General features: G+C 47.7%; 1 protein-coding gene across 1 annotated transcript in view; it reads right to left on the reverse strand.

The window, feature by feature from the left end:
* The window catches only part of SLC7A9 (solute carrier family 7 member 9), a 715,482-nt gene that overhangs the window by 362,798 nt on the left and 334,306 nt on the right, over positions 1 to 18,378 (reverse strand). Inside the window, exon 6 of the mRNA XM_085639452.1 lies at positions 7,365 to 7,464. Within this exon, the coding sequence (XP_085495578.1) occupies positions 7,365 to 7,464 (100 nt within the window). The remainder of the gene's footprint in view (positions 1 to 7,364; positions 7,465 to 18,378) is intronic.

An 18,378-nucleotide genomic window follows, 5' to 3' on the forward strand; every position in this document is an offset into this window, starting at 1 on the left:
AGGTCACAAAGGCGAGACCAATTGGCTATGCCAATGCTTGTTGTTATATCTGGGCATGTTGAGAGGCTAGGGGACTGGGTCTCGATGTCAGGTTGGGAGCACAGCAATGACCTACTCAATTTGAATGCGTAGATAATACAACCGGAGGGGTGAAATGAAAGGTTCACTACCAGGAATAACAGGAAGGTAGAAAGTTAGGCTGGTTAGAAAGGTAAGGAGGGGTAGAGGCAGGCATGGTGGTGAGGGGAAAAACAGATGCATGCTAGGAGAGCGCTGTGAGGGAGTGAGGCGAAATGGGAAGAGGCACTGAAGGTGGGTCGGGTAAAGACCGTAGTGAGGCAAACAGAAGGGTAGCGAGGGGTGAAGGGTAGACAAAGAAGTGAGGTGTAGAAGTAAAAGATTCAGGAGCAGAGACAGGTAAATCAAAGCTGGAGAGGGGAGAATAACGCAGTCGTAGAACCAGAGAGGATCAGGTAGAGAGAGGGAGAGGTGTGTCAGAGACAGGTAGAGACAGCTGAGGAAGAGGGAATAATAACGACTGAGGTAGACAGGCGAGGTAGAGGGGTGCGTTGATATAAAGGAAGTGCAGAGATGTGTCACAGATGTTACTGAAGAGGAAAAGAAGTAGAGATATTGAGAAAGAAGTAAGGCACAAAAAGAAGTAAGGGGTGAACAGAGGTAGAACGAGTGGAAGGGGAGAGAACACGTAGAAGATGAATGGCAGGGTAAAATGAGCGATCAGGCAGTGAGTGTGAGGAGTGGGATACAGAGGCATATGTGGCAGTGAGCGCGAAGTGCGGGGTACAGAGGGATATGTTGTGGCAGTTAGCTCAAGGTGTGGGGTACAGAGGGATATGTCGTGGCAGTTAGCGTGAGGTGTGGGGTACAGAGGGATATAAGGCAGTGAGCGTGGGCAGGGACGACTTTAGCGCTCGTGGGGCCCAGTGCGACAATGCTTTTTGGCACCCCCAATGACCACCTCCACTACAGGTTCTTCATAACCATCCTTTGACAGCGCCCCTCAAGCCTCCGTAACCATTCAGTCTCAGGTGCATTTAATTCATTTTATAGCGCCACTCCTATCAGTGTAAGGTGTCACAACACTTTACATCACACAGATTACATAGAGACAATCAATCATAGGTGTGTAAATCAGTGCATAGGAAATGTTACATAAGAGAGAGGACAAGAAGGTGTAGGAGTCACATGTCATCCATACAGGTAGGCAGGATAGTTTAAGAGTGCTTGGTCAGGAGAATCAGAAACCTAGAATTTAAAACCTAGCACCATGGATGGGGGGGTTCTCTTTATTAATAAGAATTGATTTCTACCCAAATTAACCCATTTTGCCACATTAGGATAATGAAAAACTGGGGGGAAATCATAACGCTCTAGCCCAGTTTGCATGCATCTTTGATAACAGTTACTTGCTCACTGTTCCACATTAGGATTTTAACTCATAGAGTTATCAAAAATATGGTCTCTCTGACAAAAGTGTGACCCACTGACCTATTTACATTACATTATACGCACTTTGTGAGCTGCACGTTCTTTGCAGCAAGCATAGTAACCCTCTGCGCTATCTTAGGATTAGTAGAAACTTCCACTACACAAAACTTTGATCTCTCCCTCTCTCTAAGGAAGTGCATTAATCACTGCAGTCATTTAGACATTTTTATAGGTGGCTGAAAGTTTCTAGGAGTCCAGGAAAGAAGCAGGTGCTTTTAAAATCATCATATTAGGGCCCCCTACACGAAGTCAGCAGCCGGTGCAGTGGCACCGGTCGCACCGCCCTAGAGCCGGCCCTGAGCACGGGGAGTGGGATACAGGGGGATATGAGGCAGTGAGCGTGGGGAGTGGGGTGCAGGGGGATATGAGGTAGTGAAACACAGGGTCGGGACGTCCTGCCAGACATGATAGGGTGCATACTGGCAGATAGATATGTTATTGACACAAGTCTGTGTACGTTTTAGTGGGATCTGGAATCCGGGCTATGCTGCAACCTCAGTTTTTGACTTGGGAGAATAATGCATCGACCCCCCCCCCCCCCCCTCCCCCCCCCCCCTCACTTCATTCTGAAGACCCCTTGCTCTCAGGCTACAGAGTGTTCAGGGCCGGCTTTAGCGCTGGTGGCGCCCTGTGCGACAAAGTTTGTTGGCGCCCCCCACGGGCGCTCCCCACAGACTCCCACACTACTACCCTTTAACAGTACAGTACTCCCTCAAGTCTCCATAACCACTCTCTCTCAGATGTATTTAATAGTGCCACCTGTACCAGTTTAGGGTGTCAGAGCACTTTACATCGCAAACACTACTCAGATGCAATCAATCATAGGTGTGTAAATCAGTGTATAGGAAATGTTACATAATACAGAGGACTACAAGGTGTAGGAGTTGCATGTCATCCATACTGGTAGGCAGTATAGTTTAAGAGTGCTTGGTCTGGAGAAGCACAGACTCAGAAAGTAAATCAGAACCTGATGGTTGGAGGATACATTTCATAATGATGATTTTTTTTTACCGAAAGGATCTCTCTGACAAAAGCACTGACCTATTTAAACTATATGCATTTTGTGATCTGCATGGTACACATTCTTTGCAGCACACACATTAACCCTCTGTGATACATAAAAAGAGTTAAAACTTCCACTTGACAAAACTCCTTTTCTCTCCAGGAAGAACATTAATCACCAAGTTATCTTGACATTTTTATTTTTGTATGACAATTTCGGAGGCCGGCAATGCAGCAGGTGCTTTTAAAACCATAAAATACTTCCAAATAGGCGCCCCCTCGAAGAGTCAGCACCCAGTGCGGTGGCACCGGTTGCACAGCCCTAAAGCCGGCCCTGAGAGTGTTAAAAGGAGGTCTTTGTGTCCAGACCTAACCACTCGTGCTTGTGGCGCGCAGCTCAAACCGGCCATTGTCATTCTGTTTGTGGCAATCAGCCGCAGACAGAATGACAATGGGCGGGAGGGGCTGCGAGGAGGAGTGCGAGGCGCCCGATCAGAGAGTTGAGGCCTCTGGCAGGGAACACCTCTGCTCCCTGCAGGGCCCGTAATCCCGGACAAAAGGCGTCCGTAAAAGCATAAGTGGCCACAGGGGGGGCAAGGAGGAGCAGTCCAGGGGGGGGCAAGCGCCCCTCCTTGCCCCCCCCTGCGGACGCCCATGGTGATGGATTCCTTGGTCAGCTTCCTCAGTGGCGCCGTCAAGTTGGCCAGATCTTGGATAAATCTTCCACAGTAATTTACCATTCCAAGGAAGCTGCGGACTTCCGTGACATTGGTGGGGGCTGCAGCTTCTTTGACGTCCCGTACCTTCTCAGGGTCTGGGTTGACCCCTTCCGCTGAGAACGTGTAGCTGAAAAATTGCAGTTTGGTGCATAGGAACTCGCACTTCTCTCGATGAAGAGTGAGGCCAGCCTCACGTAGCCGGCGTAATACTTGGAGCAGTCTTTCATTGTGCTCTTGGATGGTTTTGGCGTGAATCATGATGTCATCACTGACATTGATTACTCCTGGGATACCTGTGATTAACTCCTGTATCACGTTTTGGAAGACCTCCGCGGCACTGGATACCCCAAAGCTCAACCTGGTGTATCTCTGGAGTCCCACGTGTGTGGAAAAGGTGGTGATGTTGCGGGAGGCTTCATCCAGTACCAGCTGGTGATATCCGGACAGTAGGTCCAGTTTTGAAAACCAACAGGCTCCCGCCATCTCTCCAATGAGATCATCTATCGTGGGAGTGATGTGGCGTTCCCATTTAATCGTGACGTTGGGAAGTCGCATGTCGACACGGATCCTCACCGCGCCCGGCTGTTTGGGCTTCCGGGCAACGACGATGGGAGAAACCCACGGCGTGGGACCGGACACTTTTTCGATTATTCCTGCTGCCTCTAGCTTCTTGAGTTCCTCTTCCACCAATGGCCTCAGGTGAAATGCTATCCGCCGATGTCGTAGAGCGACAGGCTGGACCGTTGGGTCGATGTGGAGATGGATTTCTTTCCCTCTGAACTTTCCGGTTCCCCAGAAGACTTCCTCGAACTCGCCCAGGATGTGCTGCAGGGATTCCTGGTGTACTCCGAACGCAAATGTCACGACTCCCAAGTCCTCGGCCGCTCGGCACCCCAGCAGCATCCCTTGACCGTCTTCTGTGACGTATATGTTGGTGGGGACTGACCGCGTGCCATGGGAAATTACCGTCCTGAACCGCCCGCGTATTTTCAAAGGGGCTTCTTGGCCCATACGCGAACACTGTATCGTTGAGGGGTGTAGAGCCGGCTTCGGGTGCATGGTGCTGTGTAGAGCGGCGGCCATGATGTTAATCGTGGCGCCCGTATCCACGACGACGGTGACCTCCTGTGACCCCACTCGGATGCTGCATTGTGGTAGGCGTCGTGCCTTGCGGGTGGTGGTGCCAATCATGTGGATTTTGTGCACCACTCTCTCCTCCTCTTCATCATCATCCATGTCGCTGGGTGCCGGTTCTTCTTCTTTCTTTAGTGCGTTTGCCGTTTGTCGGGGCCTGCGGTACCTTTTTGACCGGCATACCTTCTCGAAATGGTTAAACCTTCCGCACCCCGAGCACCTTTTGCCTTTTGCAGGACATTCTGCTGCTGCGTGCGGCGATCCTCCGCAGTATCCACACGACTTTGGCTGCCCTGGCGACTGGGTTCCTGCTCCTTTCTTGCTCCACTTCTGTGCGGGTCTGGTCGACACCGCGTTTACAGGTTCGGTCTTCACTGGCGCTTGAAGAACTGCTTCCATGTGCGCCGCCCGCGCTTTCGACAGCTCCTTCGCCCGACCCATCGTTAGGATCTCCGCCAACGGCTTCCCGGACTCTTCCAGTATGCGCTCTCGCAGCTTGGCTGAAGCGCAGCCCTGAATGATCTGCCCTCTGATTTCCTCAATCTCATCCCGGAAACCGCACGTGGCTGCAAGGTTCTTCAGACGGGCGTGAAACGTGTCTAATGATTCTTCCGGAAGCTGGCGCGCTTGCCGGAAGATGAACCTCTCATAATCGCGGTTAGCCATCGGTTTGAAGTGTTCGTTAAGGGCGGCTATCAGTGTCAGGTGTGTTCTGGGAGTGGCCTCCGGTAGCGTTTTGACGATGTTATGAATGTCTTTTCCACCCAAATGTATGATCATTGCCCTTTTTTGGTCCCTATGGACCTTGGTGGCTTTGAAAAATATGCGCAGCCGATCCTCCCAGTCCTTCCATTTGGCCGCAATCGTCGAAGGTGGCCCCTCTACTATGAAGGGTTCAATGGTCGGTATCGTGGCCATGGCCAATGCTCAACGCTGGGCGTGGTCCTCCCTGGCCTCTGCGGGCGTGTGTGCACTGCCTGATGCGCTTCTAGGCCTCTCGGGCCTTCCCCTTCTGTCCGTGTGCTCGTATGACTGGGGTCTAACACTGCGCACTGTGCCTGCTCCTGACTGGTGGGCCTCTCTCCTATGCGAGGCTGTGAGTAACTAGGCCACTGTATGCAAAAATGAGTGTTCCTAACTTCCCAGTATTCAGGGCCACAGACCCACAGCTCCAGGTACTCACGGTGTGTTTCAGAGGCTGCCCCCCCTTGCAGCAACACGAGTAGCAGGCACTTGTAGGGCGCATCTGCGTTGAAGCACCACGATCGGCACTCGGTGCAACCTGGATCACGTGTCTGGCAGGCCGATGGACTTCTCTGCCTTGAACGCGAGCACCGCAGCGCCCCCTCACTAGGCGGCGCGGGTGCGCTGCGCACCAGGGACACCACGAGAGGCACAGTACTCCGCGCCGGGGCACGAGCGCCGTGAGCCACAGGCAGCGCTCGCGGCCGCCACACCAGCGCACGACGCGTCGGCGAGGGTACGCCCGCCCTCGTCGAGAGTTCGTGTAGTGTTCTCCGGCGCCCGTTCATAAACGGGCGTACGACAGCCGGGGTGTCGCGTCTGGTGGCCTACGGTAATAAGGTGCGGGGGGACAGAGTGTATTTTGCTTCGTCCGCCGTCGCAGCCTAGAGTGGCGTACGTACGCGCGTGACTGGCTTTTATTTGCTTAAACCCACGTGACTGGACGCGTACGCATTTGGCGTATCGCGTCACCGGTCACGACATTACAGTACTCTAGCACTGATTGAAGAATTTATAGGACTAGTAATGCTGAGGTGATCCTGAAAAGGTGGTTACATTATCCAGTTCAGGATGGGGCGGGATGAAGACAGGTGTGGTAATTCATGTTTTCCAGCTACAGACTGAATAGCACAGCACCAAATCCCACCATAAGCTACCCGAAATGTGCCAGCACAGTATTGCTGACTAGTTTCTGCATATGGCCGCTATTTGTTGTGATTCAGGAGTATTAATTGGTTAGATCAGTGTGAATTACAACTGCATAACTACGTGCAATTCTCGAAATTAAGCAATTACACCACATCGGTGATTTTCAAGGTTCTCCGGGTGAAAATCATATAACAGAACGTGAGCGGCGGCTGTTTGCATCACTTGTATTTTTTGTGCTTTTTGCACAAAATGTGTCCTCCCCACCAAAATGGGCACGAGGATGCAATTGGGGCTAAAATACAGCTCTAAGGGGCACATGCATCAAGCCCGCATTTTTCGATTTTCTAAATAGCGAATTTTACGGATTCGCTATTTAGAAATCGCAAAATGCAATGCATGCAGGAATCGCAAAAAAAGGTGATTCTTTAAAATTCCTTAATTGCGACTCGCAAATTGCGACTCACAATTAAGGAATTGATTCCCATTCGTTCAATGGCAATTGCATGCGCAATTTGCGAGTATCCATTAGGCCCTTGCAAATTGTGCATGCAATTTCAAGGGTGCAAGGGTTCCAAAAGGATACCCTGTTGCACCCCTGAAATTCCAATTTTTAAACATGTTGCGCACACACATGCCCCAAGGGCATGTGTGTGTGTAAAATGTGACTTTTAAAAATATACTTTAGTGCAGTTTTCAAAGAAATCGCAAATTACCATCAACTTTAGTTTGATGGTAATTTGCGATTCCTAATAGCGAAATCGCAATTATTTTTTATTTAATGCATTGCATTCAAGGCATCGCAATGTGCGATTTCTTAAATGCAATCGTAATTTGCGATTTTTGCATTTGGGATGATGCATCCCAAATGCAAAAATACCGGTCGCAAAGGGGCAGATTCTGAGAATCTGCCCGTTTGCAACAGTTTATTTCCTTGATGCATGTGGCCCATAATGCCATATTGGTATGTTGCGTAATTGTTTCCAACATTCCGTGTAATTACACAAAAGAAATTTAGATAAACTTATCACACTTTAACTTTTATGTCGTTAACATCAACAAAGATGCATTCATTAGACAGCTACCACTGTTTTAGAAAAGAAATCTTACCATCCATCATAGGCAAAAAGTCCATTATAGAGTGCCAAACTAAAAGAGCCAACAGTAATTTTGGAACCTTCAAAACTGTTCTCAAAGCTTTGTGTTTTTCCTGTAAAAAATGGAACACAGAAATGTAAGACATGCGTCACCATGAATTTTGAGTCACTTTACAAACGACTGCCTCATGATGCATTTTCTTTTTTTTCCCAGTTTAAAAAAAATCAAAAAACATTGAAACCGGCATCATCCAGCATCCTCAAAGATACATCCAATGAAAATGGCCATTTAGTAAATAACAATATATTTGTGTTATTACATATTAGAAGCATATTTAAACACTCCACCTCAATTGAGAAAAAAAGCCTTTATCAATGATTATTAGCTCTCCAAGATAAATGAGCAACAACAAAGATTTTGTTGGAAATAATATTGAAAATGTTTCAGTTCTCATTACTGAGGCATGTAGAAGAGGTAGGGGGTCATCAGAGTGTCTTAATCACTCCCTTTATGTTAACGTCATTAGACATCTATTCCTTTTTTCTCTCCACGTCTCGTCCCATTTCTTTGCTCTTAAGCGCCCTCTTTCATTCTCCCCTGAAAGCACTTCCATGCATCTCATTTTCCTCACTACCCTCCAAACACAACACAGAACACCCCCACTCACCTGTAAAAACTGCATTTTCCTTTACTTTCACCTTTTTTTTTGTCTATCGATTTTATTGGCATTTCATTATTACGCAGAATACATACATCGCATATGATCGTTAAAAGAACACAGTACAAATTTACAGCGTTGTGTCACCAGTCCGTGGCGTGATAGATTATGATTAACCTGATATCAATGCTGTTAGAGAGGCACTTGCTAACACGACGCCCGAGGACACGGGGCATTGTCTGTATCATGAACCATGGGTTCTGTGTTGATCTGCGGTGTTGGTGTTGGGGTACCTCGCTGATTGTGCTTTTAGTGAGAAATGTATCTTCTTCAACTAGAGTAACTATAAGTAGAATTCACTGTATGTGTGATACCGCATTATGGTAGGGGCCGGTTGGCTGATTTGTCGACTTTTATTTTATGTGGACGGAAAATGTCGTGGCGAAGAGTGCTGGTTGTTTGTGTTAGGCATTGGGTCATGCCCTACTGTATGTCAGTTTCTATAGAGGAGGTGCGCTGGGCCTCTCCGTGACGTTTCCCTCCCGCAGGAGGCTGGGTGACTTGCCTCGGTGGCTCGCCTGCCGCTTCCTGCTTAAAGGAGTGGATGAGTTTCGCCCATTGCATGGATATGTGGTGTTTGCGAGTACCATTAATTTCTTCTGACCTTAGCGCTTCTTCCTCCAAGGCTCCCCCCTTACTAACACCCTCTCCCCAGGCCACCAACGGAGGTCCCTCGAGTGCTCTCCAGTGCATTGCTATGCTTCTTTTGGCTAGTAGGATCGCTAGGGATGCCAAGCTTGTCGCCACTTTTTATTTTTTGAGATGCTTGGGTATGCCCAGAGCGCATGCCTCCCACGTATTAATGTCTGTGAGCCCTGTTACTGCTAGGACTGTGGCGTGTATCGTGGTCCTGTAAACTCAGAGCATTTGGCAATCCCAGAGCATGTGGAGAAAGGACGCATTGGGTTTTGGGCATGTGGGGCAGGTAAAGCTCGTGTTTGGGTAGTAGCGTTGGAGCTTTTCGGGCGTCATGTAAGTGCAGTGCAATATGTGAAATTGTATGTTATTGAAGTGGCAGTTGCAGGACACTCTTTTGGGGAACTCGAGTGCTCGTTCCCATTCTTTGTCATGGAGTGGTCTTTGGATCTTTGCTTCCCATTTCTCACAGAGTGGAGTAAGAGTGATTGTGTTCAGTTCTCGCACCGCCTTATATAGCCATGTCACTAGATGTTGTCCGGAGGCCCATCTGCAGGATTGCATGTAGGACTGGCTGCGTGGGCGGTTCTGTGTCTATTGTGCGCCATAGGCGGCAATCTTCTAATAGCTGTCGGTGTAAGAGGCATTGTCCCCTTGGGAGGTCTCTGTCCGCTGTGAGTTCTGCGAATGTCTGCAGTTGCCCGTTCACATAGAGGGAGCTTGCCTCCAGAATTGAGTTCTCGGTCCACATGCGCAGCATGAGCTCTGTGTAGTGAGCACGACCTTTGGGGAAGCCTACCAGTGGTTGTCTAGGGGAGTACATGGGGCTGCCTGTTTTATCTTATGCACCCGTGTTAGGCATGTGCACTATACCATCACCTGGAGCGGTCACTCCTGTATAGGCTCTGCTCCCGGTAGCAGCATGCAGCGTATGGAAGCGGTTGGAATTGGTCCCTCATGAGTGAGAGTTTCTCCAAATACGCGGCCCGCTGTCCACTGCGACACCCATTGCAGCTGAGCTGCAAGGAAATATGCCTCAAAGGAGGGGCACCCAAACCTCCTCGATCCAAAGGTAGCTGCAGTTTGGAGAGGGCGATTCCCTTGCATCCTGTTCCCCAGATAAGAGTACAGAGGAGGGTATCCAGTTCCTGGAAGAAGGAGCAGGGGGGACCACTGGGAGGTTAGTGAAGTAATATAGTTATCGTGGGACCCGTATCATCATGGCCACTGCGATTTTTGCAATGGGAGCCAGGGGTAGATCCTTCCAGAAATTTATAGATGATCCCGGCCAGTGCCCTGCGATGGTTCCCCTCATATATATATTGTGGAGTGTGGTACAATCGTATTCCTAGGTACCGTACTGGTTGGGTACTCCATGGGATGTCTAAGCCTCCCAATTGTATTTTCTGGGGTGGGGGGGGGGTGGGGAGATTGTCTGAGAGTGGATATATATTAGCCCAATTCACCCTTAGGTCCGCCACCGCCTCAAAGTCACGAAGTGCATTAAATATTGGGGTGAGATCTGACACGATGATGCAGATGTAAATGAGCAGGTCATCCATGTATAATGACACCGCGTGGATCGTTTCTGCAATTGGGATGCCACAGCTCTCTCTCTCCTTACAGAGACGAATCGCAAGTGGCTCAATCGCCATAGGTAAGAGTAGAGGGGAGAGCGGACAACCCTGGTCGTTCTGGACAGTTCCTGAAATGGGACCCCTGGTCATACCCAAATAAGGGTTCCCCGTGCATAGGCCGAGTACACTATGGCACAGAATATCCCGCAAAAAAGGTATTAGAAGGAAGCACTCCTGTTTTTCTGCTTTTTTAATCAATCGTATCTACGTTTTACTGTTGCTTTTGCTAATTAAACCAATTTGTAGCGTGCTAACATTGGTCAAGGGAACTGCCTGTGTCCCTGTTGAAACTAAATTGTGAGTACAGGTTTTAATGTCATTTCTTGCATAGTTTTACTAGCTCTCCCGCTACCAGGTGGGTTTCTTGCAGCTGCGCGATTTGCGCATTCGGTTGTTTTATGTATGCATATATTGAGCATCGCTTGCGTGCCGTCTGCATACCTCACACGTTTAGTGTGAGGAGGGTGATGTTTCCTTTATGTGCCATATGGTATCGAGAGGGATTTGGGGAGAGTAGTATGGTTGGGTGCGGCACAGAGTCTTAACCCATTTCCCCTCCTTGGGGATATTTGGTATAATGGGGGGAGATAACAGGGGTGGGGAAAAATTCCAATACTGGGGACCTGTCGCAACCAGTGATATGTCCAAACTTGCTCTTCTGTAAGAAAAGAGCTCTAACGTAGTGTGGGCGTGGCGGCACATGACAACGAGGTGGCTCTTCCTAAGGGCATTTGTAGGAACATTTCGCGCTGACTAGCCTAGCGAAGGTGCATTTGCTCGCTCGATGTGCAGCGCAGTGTAACATATACCTCTAGTCACATTACAGTGCAATCTACAGTATTATCCTGCTTACCAGTTCTACTGATGTCCGTTCAAATCAGAGTATCAGCAGTCTGTGGTGTGACCAATGGTGGGGTCACCGAGTCTGCTCTTGAAATCTTCTAATCATCTCCTCACTGCTGTGTTCGTCCTCTGATGAAAAAATGTGTGGGCCTCTATCCATGTCCGTTGTAAGTGAGGAGGGCCTGTGCTCTGCTGCGGCCTGCAGGGCTTTGCGTCGTTCCCGTATGATTTTCTCCAGGTCTGGTGAGCCCCTAGATTGGGCACATATACCTGAATTCGTTCTTCTGCTTTGTCTCTTTGGCCAACGTCTGCTAGCATGCTGTGTTGTTGGGCGTCTGACGAACTTCACGTTTGCACTGGGGTGGTTCTGGCAGTGTTGGTCTGCCCATTCATGAGCTTCCTCCACATCACTGAAAAATGTAGTGGATCCTTCGTGCATGATCTTGAGAATGGCTGGAAATAGCAAGGAGTATTGTATTCCTTCCAATCTGAGACAGCGTTTTATCTCAAGAAACAAGGATCGTGGGTGTTGTACTGCGCGGGCATAGTCCGTGAAGAGCATTATTTGCTTATTCTCGATGTGTATGGCACTATGCTGTCTGGCTGCTCTTAGTACTGCGTCGCGGTCCCTGAAGTGTCGAAATTTTGCCAGCATTGGACAAGGTGGGGCACCAGGAGGAGGTCTTCGAGCTGGCACCCTATGGGCCCTTTCAATGGAGAAGAAAGCTGTGTGCACTATGACCAGCGTAAACAATTTGGTCCATGCTTTCATGTACACAACAGGGGTTGGTGCCTTCAGTGCCCTCTGGGAGTACTAAAACTAATGTTGCAGCGCCTTGAGCGTCCTTCAAGATCCTCTAATGAGCCATTCAACCTAACAGGGTCTGCAGGGTTTCTTGGTGTGTTTTGATTGAAGTCTGTATGGTGGCAAAGACTTTCTCCCTATCCAATACCTTGTCTGCCAGTTTGCAATGGTCGTCCCTGAGCAGGCTGATGTCCGTAGTTATGGTACAGCGCCTCTCCTCCATTGATACTCTAGAGTGTTCGATAGCTGGGAGTACTTAGTCCATCTTTTCTGAGAGGGTCAGATCCGTTGGGCCAGTTGTATCTTTAAGTAGCGGTCTTGCACCAGTTGAGGTGTTTTGCATGGACCCTGACGTGGCCAAGCCTGTATTGGTGTGTTGTTTACCCATTCCACCGGTCTGGAGTTTGTGTGGTCTTTAGGAGGTATTGCGCTCCGTCTCCGAGTGAGAGGGTGACAGTTGGGCAAGTTTCTTGGTCAGGTGACATTCCGTTGGCGCAGTGGGAGCTGCAGGCGCCCTCCCCTCTGGGACATGTACTGAAGGGCAATACATTCTTGGCGCTGTTACTTCAGCAGCTCCATGGCACTCGTGGGAATGCACGCCAATTCCAGAGGTCACCAATGTTGACTGCTGGCCACTTGCATATCTGCTGACGTGATGAGGGCACTGTGCCGCGGCGAGGGTTGTTCTTGTTTTGTAGCACGTGGGCGTCCCCTTGTTATTCTTTACCATCTGGTACTAGGGGGAGGGTGGAAGGTGGAGGGTCCCCAGTATGCAGAGCACCTGTGAATATCTGATGAGCATCTCTATGAGTGTTGCCTCACACCTTGCCTGGTCTGTAGTTGGGTATTTCCGCAATCGCTGTACTGCTGTTGGGGCCCTCTTTCCGCCATTAGTTGGGACGCGCCAACTCTCAGGGTCGTCAGTGCTGCCCAGCGGCTGCCATCTTGGCTCCAGGCACGCCTGACCTCGTAAATGGAGTGGTGCTTCCTGTAGCCCCGTCCCTACCACGGCCTCTAATTACACCCTGTGGCCTCACCTCCTCGTCGCCTTACTGGGGGAGGCTTCTGCTGCCCGCTAGGTTGTGGACGCCATGTGGTGCATGGTAGTCTGCTTACATGCGCCCCGTGCAGAGGAGCGGGAGGGGACTGCATGCCATGTCTCCGTGGGTGCCTTATTAATTCTCCCTTCGCCTCTCGACGCTCACATTGCCCGGCCCGCAGTAGGATGTTTGCGGAACCGGGGTGCTGTCACCAAGGCCCCCTTCTTTGTTAATGATGGTGCGCGCCTGCCTCTCTGGTCAATTCTGCAGGTCGTCCGCCACCTTAGCTTCAGACGTGCCTGACCACAGTATGTGATGTGGTACTTTCTCTGCTCCGTCCCGGTCGTGGGCCTCTGTTATTAACCTGAGGTGCTGTGCGGGTCTCCTCACACTTCAGCCCACTTTCTCCGGGTGCGTGCTTCGATCCCTCTCCCGCGCTCGCCGAGACCAGGTGTGGGGAAGGGGACGAAGCGAAAGGTCTGTCGTTGACGAGTGTCCAGCCGCTGCTCTCCACGGACTGCTCACGTCTCTGTTTTTATGTCTGCGCGGTCGCTGCTCATTGCAACCATGGTCTTGAAGTCCGGAGCCCGATTGTGAAGCTCGCCGAGCGAGTGTCCAGTTCAGGCTCCGACGGCCGCCATCTTGTTTGCGAGGCCGCTGTTGGTCGGGGCTTGTTTTCACTGCTTTTTATGGTGATCTGGTAATAGGGAGCCCAGCATCGGGCTCCAGAGGTCTTCCGACAGCTATGGGCTCATTGGCCACCGGCTAGGCACAGTGTGGCAGGCGAGGATCACGCCCGATGGCAGAGCCTCAGCTCGGCACATCCACCACCGCAGCCTGCTTGGCCATGCCCCCCTTCTTTTACTTTTACCTTGTCAATGATTTGACAACTGTGTACCTCCTTCACACACATTTGCTTAGAATCACCGTTGCACCTGGAACAAGTGACCATTGCTCTTTGTGTTCTGCAGAGAGGCCTAGGATAGTGTGACCAGGTATTCTGCACATCTTTTTTTTTCTTTAAATTGTTTTTATGTTGATTTTTGTGAATAGTAACAAAAGGGGGACGAAGACGTACTCCCAAGAATCATCTAATCGTGGCAGTAGGACAACAATACATTGACATCCCGTTTTCAGCTAACAACCCGATAGGGAGATGAGACAGTAACATGATCATAGTCATCACAACATAATGAATTCAAATAATTTGCACTACAGGATTACAGGGAAGGCACTGGGCATCATCATCATAAGTGAGTCCGTAGTAGTCGATCCATCTCCCTATATTTTACAAAATTTGTGTGGGTACCCCCTACTTTTAGAAGTTACTCTTTCCGCAGCTATGGATAAGTCCATACCTTTCCTCCATTCAGCAAGATTGGGTACCTGAGAAGCTCCCCAGCGTTTGGCTAGGTCTCTTTTGGCCACCACCAGTCCCAGATTGCACAATAACAACTTCATCTTGATACATCAACATCATTGGGTATTCATAAGTGGACATATTTAGGATCGTCAGGGATGTGTACCTCTAGTATTCCGATTAGTTCTGACAGTACTCGGTGCTAATATGTCCGTATGTATGTACATGACCATAGTACATGAAAGAAGTCTCTCAATTCCACCCACAACACAAACAGTCCGGTGAGGGTGCTCTACCAATTCTGTGGAGGCGGGCCCTATCATAGTAAATCCTTTTCAGGATTTTTATTTGAATAAAGCATAATTGGACCCTGATTTGCCACTTCTTGCGGGAACATCAGGGCAGCCTCCCAGTCAATATCTTCGCATGTACCAATGTCAACTTCCCATGCTATCTGCAGTTTTAGGAGGGTATTGGGCTTATTATTGTTATTGGTCTTATGGGTGTAAGATACTGCTCTCTCCCTTAATTTGTCCATTAAAAGCCTGCCCTCTATGGGAGTGTATTCTGGAAGGGCCTTGGGTATATTTCCGGCTTTCCATGCATGTGCAATTTGTAAATATTTATAATACCGGCAGTTGTGGAGTTGGAATTCTCACTCGAGAGAAGTAAAGGAAATTAAAGTACCATCTTCTGGTAAATTGCTCACTTAGGAAATGCCTGTTCAATCCCAGGGTGTGAAACCTTGGAGTTTGGTAATCTCTTTCATAGTTCTGCCATCCATAGTGGAGTCTCCTGCGTAATTTTCTGCTTCCATCCCATGGAGGAATTTGCCTTATCCCATGGCTCTAAAGTTATTTGAGTAGCTGGTGAAAGGCTACGTCGTCTCCTACCGCAACAGTGGAAATTTTGGTACAGGAGTGTCTGAAATTGGGAAACAACAAAGAATGTCCATGCACACGTTATGAGTAAGTACTGTGTCAATACAGAAAGTAATGGCAAGAACAGTAGTGTAGACACAAATTACAGAAATCCAACACGATTCTTTTTCTTTGTTTAATATGATTCCGTTGCCCAGCCAACACGTGTTTCGTCCGGGTGTAAGACCCACGACTTCTTCAGGGCTAAAAAAACACACAAAGATATATTGTAGACACACAAACAATTTTACAGGGTGTCTCATGTAAACAAATTGCATAATAAGCGTCAGACACCGTGACCGACCGCAGTCACCCAAAACAAATAGAATTAGTGTGACAGATCCAAGGAAAGACCCCAAGAGCAAGGAGTATGACATAAAAATTTCCAAACTAGTGAATAACAGTTGACAAATCTGCATAAGAATATATAAATAGTTACCAGTCAGTACATAGAGGAATATATCTTAAAATACTTTAAGGATCATAAACTCCCCGAAAAAAGGGAATCAAAATTAATTAGTGAAACATGAGCTTAAATACTCATTAGAATACAGCAAGTTAAAACCGTCTCATGATTAAGCGGGCCAATCCTAGAAGGTGCAAATGGTTCTTAAAGAAAAAAGAAAGAAAGAATGGAGGATGAGGAAAGACAAACACATAGTGGTGGACAGGTATAAAAAAGAGAGTAAATACAATCCGATCATAAAGAGGGGAAATCACACAGAATTATTGGATCTTACCATCAGGCGCAACGTGAACAGTAAGTGAATCTAGACATATAAGAGAAGAGTGTAGATCTCAGTAAGCATAATTACACACTGTAGCCTAGAAACTACAGCTAATGTAGAGTATGAAAACACCGGCTCACCTCTCCGCCGGTTATAATTCCGTCCCGGCTGTACGGGAAAAGAAACCAATAATGGTCACTAATTGGACGAGTTACACAAGGGTGAGTAGCCCAAGTGAGTCAGGACCTAAGGTAAAAAGTAACGGTAACTGAGTCTCCGAGTCGCTACAAAATAAACAAACATAACAAAACAAAAATGCACCTTGCCTTATTACCCTAGTGTCAAACTAATATAAAATGAATATAAACCGCCATGAAAAATTTAGAGGGGCTCCTGTGACTGTAATTGTAAGTTCGAGATTACAGAAGGAGAGCCAAACTAATCAGTGATAATATAAGACACAAGATATGCATGAACAGAAAGTGAGTCATAGGGATCAATTCCATAGATCTATCAGCATCGTGTCGTATATTTGGTAAGACGCAAATTGCGTTGAAACAAACAGGCATAGTGGTTGTTGTATGGTGACAGTAAATCCGAATCAGTTCTGTGACCACACATTTTAGTTTATAGCAAATTAAGAAAAATCACGCTTCTGCATGGTAATACAAGACGTGGAAAAATACGGCGTGGTGATATACTTAAAATCACAAAGCTAGATAAAATATCCACAACACAAACGTTGCATGCAGCAAATATAAAACTCCTTATTTATCAAAGGCGTCAAGAAAGCATACATAATTACTAGGGTAATGGCGTCAATGAACCAGGATCCCGTTGCCGTCACTAATGTTCAAATATTAAGTCAAATGCCAAACTCAATCAAACCAAATAAGAGAAACAAAAATGGGAACAAACCAGAAGTCCCAGACTTGTAAGGTACTAATGAAAAATATCCTCGAATTGCCGCTAAAATTTACCTGCGAGACGAGTGCGTCAGGAAGTGTCGGTGGAGTCCGGTTCGTAAACAAATCGGAAGTGACATGCCCTGCACGTTATAACGTGAGAGGAACAACAGAAGAACTAGACCGTGTAGAACGGTTCAATGAAAGCACCAGAAGTGACGGAACGGGAGCCATATTGAATCTGCCGATATCACAGCATCCAACAGAAACGAGTACTAATGCCGTTACAATTTCCCACAAATCCAAAATCGCTAAAAATTTCAACGAAAGCACAATTCCGGTTCATAACGATGGTACATGTACTAAAAAAGAGACAATAAACAGACAATAAATTGTCAAGTGGTCAGTGCTCAAAAGGACCACAACCCCTACTTATATATGAAACGGATTGTTGCCCGGTGGTGTGTGCCAGCGGGGAAAAAAGAGGAAAAGGCATGGCTTATAGAAATAAGGCCATCACAGACTTAGCAGAGGAGAAGAGCATACATTACAGGAAGGAGCAGAAGCATAGGGGTTTGAACAAGCAAGCATATTGAACATCATAAATTACTTGAGACTCAGATTATTATTGTACGGAAGAAACAGCGAAAGCCCAAAAAAACGGAGGAGCTGGCAATACATACATTCAATTACAAACAATGCCGATTCCAGCATAATAGGTCTAGTAAGACAGTGATTACTCAGAAGTGCAAGTAAGGGAAAATTACACTAGTTGAGAGGAATACAGATATCTCGAGTAATCTAACATACGTCTAAGAATAATATATTGCCATCCTCATTGTGTTTGATGCATGAATATTAAACGTTCAGCATATGGTATTAGTACAATTAGATAGAGCATTTAGGCATAGAGCAGATGAAGTACATACGGCCTAGTAGATAGAAGAAACCTTAAGTAGAAAGGTGGTGAAGTCAGGCACAACAGCACCTTAATTACCCAGGAAGAATTGCAGCTCATGGTCTGTATTAAGACCCTGTTCCACCGCATTAAGACGCATGATCCAAGTGGCCTCAGAACGTCGTAATGCTAATTCTCTATCTCCACCCCTGGGGTGTGGCAGAGTATGTTCGATACCAAAAAATGTAAAGCTTTTATATTGGCCCTGTGCCGCACAGCTATTGGCATGCACAGCCAGAGGGTATCTGCCATCATTCTGTTTAAGTGCCCTTGCATGTTCACTAATGCGCTCTTTCAACATCCTGATTGTGCTACCTACATATTGTTTTTTACACATACACATGATTATATATATGACAAAACGAGTAGAGCAATTAATGTTATGTCTGATAGTATACTCCTTACCCTCAGGTCCAAAGAAAGTTTTCGTGTTTTGAGAGGCCCACCTGCACACACCACAGCAACCACATTTGTGA

Source organism: Triturus cristatus, chromosome 12 (assembly GCF_964204655.1).
Source record: "Triturus cristatus chromosome 12, aTriCri1.1, whole genome shotgun sequence".
Taxonomy (NCBI): Eukaryota; Metazoa; Chordata; class Amphibia; order Caudata; family Salamandridae; genus Triturus; species Triturus cristatus.